General features: G+C 41.7%; 1 protein-coding gene across 3 annotated transcripts; it reads left to right on the forward strand.

The window, feature by feature from the left end:
* The first annotated feature begins 990 nt into the window (after nt 1-990).
* mfng (MFNG O-fucosylpeptide 3-beta-N-acetylglucosaminyltransferase) lies at nt 991-8,012 on the forward strand. 3 transcript variants are annotated; one of them, XM_061831013.1, is made up of 8 exons: nt 991-1,598; nt 2,855-2,900; nt 3,854-3,956; nt 4,212-4,365; nt 5,762-5,847; nt 5,920-6,085; nt 7,629-7,718; nt 7,776-8,012. In XM_061831013.1, the coding sequence occupies exons 1-8, from the start codon at nt 1,284-1,286 to the stop codon at nt 7,866-7,868; spliced, it is 1,053 nt and encodes a 350-aa protein (XP_061686997.1). In that variant the 5' UTR covers nt 991-1,283; the 3' UTR covers nt 7,869-8,012. The 3 variants fall into 3 exon arrangements, with proteins under 3 accessions (XP_061686997.1, XP_061686999.1, XP_061686998.1); XM_061831015.1 differs by having other exon boundaries at nt 7,629-7,714; nt 7,815-7,997; XM_061831014.1 differs by having other exon boundaries at nt 7,629-7,714; nt 7,776-7,996.
* Nucleotides 8,013-10,479: the final 2,467 nt, after the last annotated feature.

The following is a 10,479-nucleotide window of genomic DNA, read 5'->3' on the forward strand; positions in this document are numbered from 1 at the left end:
ACATGTGCCCCAATATTCTGAGTTATTTTTGTTTTTAACTTTGTGGATTATTTCAGCGCCATGGTGGCCCAGCTGTCGAGCATTGGCCTCACAATTCTGAGGACTGGAGTTCAAATCATCATCACAACACTTTTGACGTGCAATTATTCTATAAAAAGCTATTTTTTCATGCAGCAGGTCTAGAAGGTCCCTTTGTGGTTTCCCTGTCACAGCACTGGGCGTATACAGTATGTTCAAAGTGCTTCATTGGCAAGACCCATATAGTCCCAGCCTGCTCACCATCCATACCACCACCCACACTCTCCGCGGTAGCAGTTTATTAATGATTTTTTTCCCCAATTCCACACTAGTTTGGGTCGATTTTTTTTTTTTTAACCAAACGACTGAAACAGTCTGGAACACATCATAAAACTCACCCCATCCATTCCAATATTTTCAAAAAGATGTTGAGGTCTACTTTCTGGATATGATCACTGCGCCCGCTTTTAGATTATAATGAACCTTTCATTCACCATGTGCTATGATGTAATATAATATTTTATGTACCTATGCAATATTTTACGGTACACTTTGATGTCTATGCAGCTCCTGCTGTATTGGGTTGGTAATATTTTGATCCTAGATGAACCAGATGATATGGAAAAGCTCTCAGGACGACACAACACACGTACAATCATGAAACATCTTGATACATTTATACTTTTGTAAAAGCTTGAGTAATCCCCCCCACAAGTTGGCGGCGTCAGGTGTCACTTCCTGTCTGCACGACTGCGAGTCAAGTCAGGAAACAAACTTCTCTAGTTTTAATTTAAAAGGAAAAATTTTATTTCAGTTTTATTTATTTATTGTTTGCTGGGTGTCCCTTATACACCCATGGAGTCTTACTTTTAAGCTGCACGAAGGAAGTTAATATAAATTTTGTAATTAACAGTATCCAATGGGGAAGAGGGGGGGGGGGGGGTTCTCTACACTACTTGCTTTGCCCACTGGGTGGTGAGTGCACCTCTTTCCGTCTCTAGAGTCGGACTTTTGAGCCAAGTGGTGGATGAAATTGTGTATGTGTTAGTATTATTGTATTTTTTTGTATATTTTTTCTGGATCAATATACCTTGCAAGTTCTATGTCTCGGTCAAAAAGCTTGTATGAAGACGTCACAAATGAGGAACCCACGCTGAAAGGGGAAGCAACGGAATGGAATGCAATGGAAAGCAGTTGCTTTATTTTAATTCTGTGAGATTTAGGATTATTATTTTCACAGTTTTTTATTTTTAATCGCCTGTGCCATGAGGAGAAGATGGCTCAGTCGCAGCTTGTCGCTCTTCATCCTCGCCCTCTTCGTAGTTCTCTACGCGGACTTTCATTGGGACGCCCGCCGTCTCTCGGAACTGTTGCCGGAGGCTCGTCGTCGTCGCCCTCTGGCGCCCGATGCCCACCGGCGGCCGCCCCCGGGAGCCTCCACCCCCGAGGCCCGGGCCCGGGTCACCACCGCCGGGCTGCGGCTGGAGGAGATTTTCATCGCGGTTAAGACCACCGGAAGGTTCCACGAGACGCGCCTCGCCCTCCTTTTGGAGACCTGGATCTCCAAGACCAAGACGCACGTGAGTGTCTGTCTATTTATTATACAGTATACGTATTTATTGAAAGTGTATTGATTGATAGTAATAATAATCATAATAAATGGTACGCATTTTCAGGGGTCTTCAAATTGACCTTCCTCAACCTCTCCCACTTTCATTCAACAAAGAAAAATACCTTCAAGTAAAAACAGACTACATATCATACTGTTTTTTTTAAACATGTATTGATTATAAATATAATTTGCTTTAGAGAGGTAAACAAGTAAAACAAGTCATTTTTTAACTACAACCCTGCAATTTAAAATAAAGTACATTATGTTACTGTGAACTTAAAATGATTGTTATTTTAAATCCTGCCAATCCAATGAGGCCATGTATGAAATGGAATTGTCATAAATTATCAATTATAATTGTGAAGAAACAAACAAATCAAATGATGAATTAAAAAAAAAATTAATGGCATCCCATATCATAAATTAAATTCAATTTTGACTTCAAGGTTTCAATCTTTCCGAGCTCCAATAACTGTCAAGGTTGTAAAATGTACATTTCCAAATATTCACTGAATTAATTAAGTACTAGTAACATTAAACAAAAGAAAATAGATAAATGAAAAGAAACAAACAATTAAAATATAATGTAATAAGCCTAGTGTATATTAATTGTAAATATATAATGACAATTTGCTTTAAAAGTAATATAAGGTTCTAATTGGCAATGTGGTAAATATAAATGTTCTAATGCTCACTGAAATAAATATGAATTAATATCTTCAAAATACAAGATAAATTAATAAAATTAAAATAGTAAAATTTAAAGTTATGCAACAAGACACTATCTATGATAAATATTATCAAATTCATTTTCCTTCTAAAGTAAATATTTCCAAGCACACCTTAACAGCCTTCAATAACAAATGTAAAAAAAAAAAAAAGTAATCAGAGCAGAGCAGTGTCACAAGACAATGTCAAGCCGACGCCCTCACATACACACACACACACACCACACACACACACACACACAACACACACACACACACACACACACACCACACACACACACACGCACGCAAACACAGGAAGTCGTTTCTGGGCCGACAGGAAGCTGAGCCTCCGCAATATGTGAAGCGGAAGTTCAGAACAGGAAGTCAAAAAGCAGATTACAGAAGCGAACGCAATCTCCTCACACACTTCACATTGACCGGGGTCGCCGCGTCACCGTATAATATTAACTATGCCATCTATATTTCATCATATTTTGTCTTTTTCTCCCTCTAGACATTCATTTTTACAGACACAGAAGACGAGCACCTGAAAGCCGAAGGTACGCGGTAGCTTCTGTGAAAAAGTGATGGATATAGGAACCTTGAGTTGTTTGTGACACCCACAAGGCCTTCTCGGCTTCTCCACTCGCGACCGCAACCCAAATAACGTCATAAAACGGTCTGAGGTCAAACAATATATGTATTCAAGTCATAGAAAAGCACATCGGTTAGTGGTAAAATGCACACATTTGGGGTAAACCACCTATTCAGAGTGGTAAAAGTGTCAGAGATCAAAGAGTAGAGTTCATATAGGCAATATTAACCATCATAAAACTATTTTTTAAAAACAATGTAATGTTTTATGACATAAACTAAGCAATAAAAATAACAAAAGCAAAACTGCAATTAATCAAATCTTTTTCTGGTTTACAACCATATGTAATTATCAATGGTAAAATGACTAGATAAAATAAACTTTATTAGTTATACAATCATCTTTGTACTGCTTATCCGCAAATTACAAAAAGAGAAAAAGAAATTAAAATATTAGTCATAATTTTTCTTGTTTTTTTTAAAAGGCACACCTGAAATGTATGCTGGTCATATAACTGACAAAACACCAGTATAAATTACATGTACATATCAGGATTTATAATCTCATTTAAGTATGAAAACTGTCAGAAATGCTAAAACAGTAAAAATCACATTCGCAAGAAATAAAAGTATTTCTCACAATAAAGAAATAGAATCAATTAGATATGACATGGTAGAATAATTAATAAGCATCATAAAACAATTAAAAAAAAATCATTCTCCACAGATTTTGCGCCAACCTTTCAAGTGTAGCTAAAATTTCCAAAACCAACTACAATTTAATGTCACATTTTCTCCCAGTAAAATAACGATTACAATTACGTAGTTGGGGTCATTGAAATAAATAAAATTGTTTCATGTAATTGTTGACTCAGCAACACTGCTCATGGTTAATATGAAATATGCTGATATGCTTTAGGCTTCAACATGGTGATGACGGGCTGCCAATTGGACCACAGTCAGCAGGCTTTGGCGTGCAAGATGGCCGCCGAGTACGACGCATTTCTTGCGTCCAACAAGAGGTGAGACAAGCCCGTATGCTGGATTTTCCTTGTGATTTTTTTTCATTGTAAGATAACGCATGTCTTAGCACCCTACCCTGAACCACATTTATAGAGTATGAAGAAAAGTGGAGAACTGTCAGTACGTTCCAGAAATTTCTGTGGATCCATCCATACTGCTGTCAGCCTTCCTTCTCGTCCTTCCATCAGGGGTGTGTAGACATCGTATATGTATTGTAAAGATTATTTTTTTTTTTTGGGGGGGGCACCCTCCAGGTGGTTTTGTCACGTTGACGACGACAACTACGTGAACGGCGAGGCCCTCGTGGCCACGCTCGCTGCCTTTCCGCAAGATGGCGACGTCTACGTGGGCAAGCCGAGCCTAGACAAGCCGATCATAGCGCACGAGCTCATGGAGGGAAACACCACGGTAACGTGAAACATAGGTCTACCCATAGTGATCATTTGTAACCTTCAATTTGTATAAAATATGGAATAAGCAATATAATATAAGTATCCCTATTGAAAGGTCAAGTGTCATGCCTATAAACATTCTAAAATAGATATTGAACAGAAAAATACATATAACATTATTCACTTTAATGTTTGTACGAAAAAATAAATATGAGCGGAGAGCGCGTCATCCATGCGCAAAGTTGCGGAAGTGTCATTCAACATCCAAGTGGTCGCCATATTGGCTGCAACTTCTGTCCGTGACATCACACTGGGACATTCGCCATTGAAAACACACTCTGGCCACTATTGTGGGAGAAGAACACGCCCCTTCTGACACGGAAGCTCTTTTCGAAGAAGAGAACATCTCACAACCGAGTGAAGTGACCGGGGCTCACCCTACCCTATCGTTTCGAGCCATATTTAGATGATATGCGGATCACAGCCAAACCGCATGTGGCCAAACCACCTCCCCGCCCGATCCACCTCCGCTGCGGTGATGAACAACGTCGCCCGTGGCCGCGTGTGATGATGACACCGCCCGCGAGCGACGAAGAGGGCGCAGCTAAACCGCCTCCCTGTCCGATCCACTTCCGTGGCGGTGATCAACAATGCCGCTCACGAGCGACGACGACGGTGCAGTCAAACCACCTCCCCGTCCGATCCACCTCCGTGCCGGAGATAAGCCACCGCGGTTCGGCGCCGCGCCCATCGATCACGGCTTCGGCTGGGGTGGTACATCGAGACATTTACCACCCCTGACTTACAGACTACACCCCCACTCCCAACTATTATATTTTTTAGTAGCTGTATACACATCTACCTGTCATTTGGAACCCATGAAGCTCTTGTCCTTTGCACCTGTGCAATCCATTTTTCACGACAAACCGGGTCTTTTTGAAAAGTATGAAGAGCGAATCCATCCTCCCGAGTGTTCCAGCAATATCCAGCAATAGAACGAGCCGGTAGTTTGGCTAACATGAAGGAACAAAGAGCTACCTTCCCGCAGGTAAAACTAATAGAAACATACGAGCTTGCCTGAGCGCTCTCCTGCCCTGTACGTCACTTCCTGCTTCTTGTCGAAAACAAATCCCTCAAGAGGATTTTCATGGCGGGAGTTACAAAAAGCCATATATGTCAATATCATGTTTTGTGATGAAAAAATGCATGGGTCCATATCGGCTGCCGCTTTTTCATTAATAACTTACTAAAAATCATGCATTTCATGACAGTGGACCTTTCAAACCATTCCCCTGTACTTGCCATTTAATGTTATTTAAAAAGAGTGAAATTGACCCATATCAGAAGCATTTCCAATATCAGTCAAAATCTTAACATTTTCATTTCAAATGTGTGTGTTTGTGTAAACGCAGAGGGAAGTGAAGTTCTGGTTTGCCACCGGAGGAGCAGGATTTTGTTTGAGTCGACGTCTGGCTCGCAAGATGTCACCCTGGGCCCGGTACTTGTGGACTCTTCCACCATGACTCCCTTCTCTCAGAACCACCCCTCAATAAAAACTGTGCACATTTAGCGGCCCTCGCTTCCTAGAGACGTCGGCGAAAATCCGCCTGCCCGACGATTGCACGGTGGGCTTCATCGTGGAGGAGCGTGTGGGAGTCTCATTGGTCCACAGCCCCTTGTTCCACTCCCACTTGGAGAACCTCATGCTGCTTCACCGTGCCAGCATCCCGCATCAGGTATGTGCTACGCAGAATTGCAGCAAGTTTCACTCTCGGACCTTCTTAACTGTCTCACAAGTGTACTGTCTGAAGGGCATACCCACAATTACAGACACACACACACACCACACACACACACACACACACACACACACACACACACACACACACACACACACACACACACACACACACAAACACTTAACCACAAAAGTAAAAATGGAGAAAAAAGAAACACATCCACAATTCAACATGCATACTAAAGGCCTCTTTACACCCCCGCTCTCGCATGGCCGACAACGCTCACATTGCATCATGTGACCTACACACTCCCCGGGCAGACCTCCTGCGTAACTTGCTGTGCACACGTCAAAAAAAGTTGCTGGGTGGGGAAAGCCGCAGAGCTCATCCCTCGAGATTGGCCTATTTTAGTCACATGCTGTGATGACGTACTCACCGTTCCTCCCCTCTCCACATAGCACCTACTCCGTCACCTTCTTCGTCGATTTTGCTGCATTATTAAAACGTATCATCTGGTCATTAAAGACCAAGTGTCATCCCTATAAACATTCTAAAATAGATATTGAAATGAAAACTACATATAACATTATTCACTTTAATGTCTATATGAAAAGATAAATATGAGCGGAGAGCACGTCCTCCACTCCATCCGCAAAGTTGCGGAAGTGTCATTCAACATCCAAGTGTTCGCCATATTGGCTGCATCTACTGCTCGTGACATTACCCCGGACATTCTCCATTGAAAATGCATTGTGGCGCCTACTTTGGGACACGCCCACTCAGACACGGAAGCTCTTTTCGAAGAAGAGAACGTCTCACAATCGAGTGAAGTATCAGGGGCAATATTGCCCTATTGTTTCGAGCCATATTTAGATGATATGTGGATCACGTCCAACTAACAACAGACTCTCAGATAGTATGTATGAGCCAGCCCGGCTTGGCATGGCTTCGGCGGCAGCTAGTCCTCCCACCTACTATGAGACATGGACGCGGACCTTTGGTCACGTTCTGAAAGGATTACGTCCCCCCACTATTGTTTTTTTTTTTTTTTTTTGTAGCTGTATACACACCCGTGCAATCCATTTTTCTCGACGAACCGGGTCTTTTGGAAAAGTATGAAGAGCGAATCCATCCTCCCGAGTGTTAGAGCAATATCAAGCAATGCAACGAGCCGACATTTTAGCTAATATGAAGGAACAAAAGCAGGTAAAACTAGTCCACTTGATGGCGCTATTGCCTCCAACGTCACTTCCTGCTTCTTGTCGAAAACAAATCCCTCGAGAGGATTTTCATGGCGGGAGTTACAAAAAGCCATATATGTCAATATGTTTTGTGATGAAAAAATGCATGGGTCCATATCGGCTGCCGTTTTTTCATTCATAATATACTAAAAAAATCATGCATTTCATGACAGTGGACCTTTCAAATCATTACCCTGTACTTGCCATTTAATGTTATTTAAAAAGAGTAAAATAGACCCATATCAGTAGCATTTCCAATATCAGTCAAAATTATGTATGTGTGTTTGGGCTTATGTCAGGTGACTCTGAGTTACGGCTTGTTAGAGGGCAAACTGAACCATGTGGAGCTGAAAGGAAGTTTCTCCACAGAAGAAGATCCATCCAGGTCAGTCAGTCAGCCGTTGATTATAAATTCATAATTCATTTTTAGTATCATTAATAATCAGGTTCAAGACCCTGCACTGCTTGCTGTACCCACTGACCAGATGGTGTCCCTGAAGCACCTCGAAGATGAGATCAGAACCTCCGGAACGTTCTGATGATCGTCTGGTCTACGAACACCTTGACTTTTGTTTTAGTCACCAAAGAGACTCTGTTAAATTGTATAAAGAGTTTTTTAAAACAAAATTTACATTTATAAAAAATAAATGCATTGTAATATAGGTAACATTTGGAGCATTACTTATTACTATTTTCAACGCCTGTGCGTTTGTGTGTCTGTATGTACACACACGAAGCATGTACACAACAAAATTAATCTAAAAAAGTATGGCAAGTATGGCATATATATATATATATATATATATATATATATATATAAACGAAAACAACTAAATCAGTGATGTCGTTAGGTCCACTTTAAGGTGGGCCACAGCCAGAAAAAAAAAAAAAAAAACAACAAAATTGCCCCCCCTGGGGTCTAAAACTTTTTACATCAGCACGCCCTTGTAGACAAAAGGGTGGGGCTAAGCCTCCCAAACTTGAAAACCTGGTGATCCCCCTCGAACTAAACACACTTTGTATGATAAATATACTTTGTTAATGTTGATTTTTTTTGTTACTATGTATTTTTTGGTACATTTTCTCATTTCCACCTGTCCTCAGAACTGTGAGGCGAACCCTCTAACCAGATGACGGCTGTCATTCCCGCTACCCTCGTGAGGATAAGCGGCTCAGAAAACGTTTGAATTTACAAATGGGAAATCACATGTATCACCACAGATAGTCAAAAGATGGCAGCAGCATGCCATGATACTGAGAGTTGGGTGTTGGGGGGGGGGATCCGGCAGTCATGGACAGATTGGCCCAGTTCACGTGCGCAGTGGGAAATTTGCCAGATTTCATGTAACCCGATGAAAAAAAAAAATGGATGCTCCTTTGGAGCATAACTCACTGAGTAGGTAGTAACTTCCATCCATCCATCCTCCATCCATCCATCCATCCATCCATCCATCCATCCATCCATCATCCATCCATCCATTTTCTGAGCCGCTTATCCTCACGAGGGTCGCGGGAATGCTGGAGCCTATCCCAGCTGTCAACGGACAGGAGGCGGGGTACACCCTGAACCAATTGCCAGCCAATTACACGGCACATGGAGACAGGCAACAGTCGGCACTCACAATCACACCTTGGGGCTTTTCAGCATTTTGCATTAAGATAGCAGACAGAAAGGCTAAATAAGTGATATGCTTGTCGTATGTTTAATGTTTAGTTTGATAACTTGAACTGGCTGTGGCGTTAAACATGTTAAGCCTCTTTTTGGAAGAATCATTCACTAACTGTGTGTGCCGGAGTTCTGATTGTGGTGAAGTGAGTTGAATTGCGTTCACTTGCCACCATGTGGTGCTGGTATCTCAAGTTTGCACTCGCAAGTCTCAGCAAAAAAAAAAAAAGAAAAAAAAATCCATTGAATGACGGCTTGTACAGTCACGCGAAAAACTGAGGAGTCACTCATATCTCAAGTTACCACAATGTGTGTGCTTGAACATACCTGTTGGTGTGTGTGTGTGCGCGTATGAAAATGGATTTGTCTGCAGTTGTGTTTGTATATTCACAGCTCACCAGCTCACTGATCCACCACCTGGCCCCTTCTTTCCAACACTTAGTGTGTGTGTGTATTCCCATGAATTCACTACCTGAACAACAACAACACACACACATGGATGCACGTGCCCACACGAGGCTGGGAACTCTATATTAAATGCAGTTTGGATTCTAGTTGTGGTCAGTAAAGGGCTACTGACGAGTCCAGAACACGAGGTTCAAGTGAGAGGGGAGGAGTGATGTTAATTGTTTGCGAGTGGAGCAGAGAAGGCAGCCATGTTTTATGAGCCGAACAGACTGACCTTCTTTAAATTCAACAGCAAACAACAGCAGACATGTTGCTTCGATGTGAGACCTTATTAAGATCCATTACTACATTGCCTTTTTTTTTTTTTTTTTTTTATTGAAGCCACTTGTCATGAGCCAGGCTGGACTACGGCCAAGAGGGACGTGGCCACTGCCCTGGCCGGTGACGCCTGTCACCGTTCACAGCGGTTTCGCATTGGGACTGTAATTAGATGGTGTATTGAAGTTGGAGTTTTGGTCACTGGTATGCGACAGTTCATTGTGCCTTGAGTTTGTGAGCTGCATTCAGTGACAGTAGGAATCTCCATCACTAAAACTAGTCACAGTGTTTCTGTGCCACCTCAACTTGACTAAAAACTACGACTAACATCATGTCCTCGTCTTGGAGTCCTGCATTTGGGTCCATCCCTGCACCGGAGGTTCGTGACACAGTCGCATGATAAAATGGTAATAAATACTGGTAACAAACACTGTTTGTTAAAAAAAAGTCCTTATTTATGCACAAACTTAGCAGGATTTAGTATAAAATGTAATGCTCTTCCTGTTGTCAAAAACAGACATCTTTTGATTTACTGTAATACTTTAATATAGAGGAAAAACTATTGACAAATGTTATATTATACTCTATATTACAATGTAAACTCAATGTTATAATTAATATATTTCGTGTTTTTTTTTTTTGTTTTTTTTTTTAACAAAAACACAGGCACGGGCCATCCAGACAATCATCAGGCGGAGCACATGCAGCGCTTGCCTCCCTGCTGTTACCATGACGACCACAACCAGAGCGGCGCTTGA

Source organism: Syngnathoides biaculeatus, chromosome 9 (genome assembly GCF_019802595.1).
Source record: "Syngnathoides biaculeatus isolate LvHL_M chromosome 9, ASM1980259v1, whole genome shotgun sequence".
NCBI classification, from domain to species: Eukaryota; Metazoa; Chordata; class Actinopteri; order Syngnathiformes; family Syngnathidae; genus Syngnathoides; species Syngnathoides biaculeatus.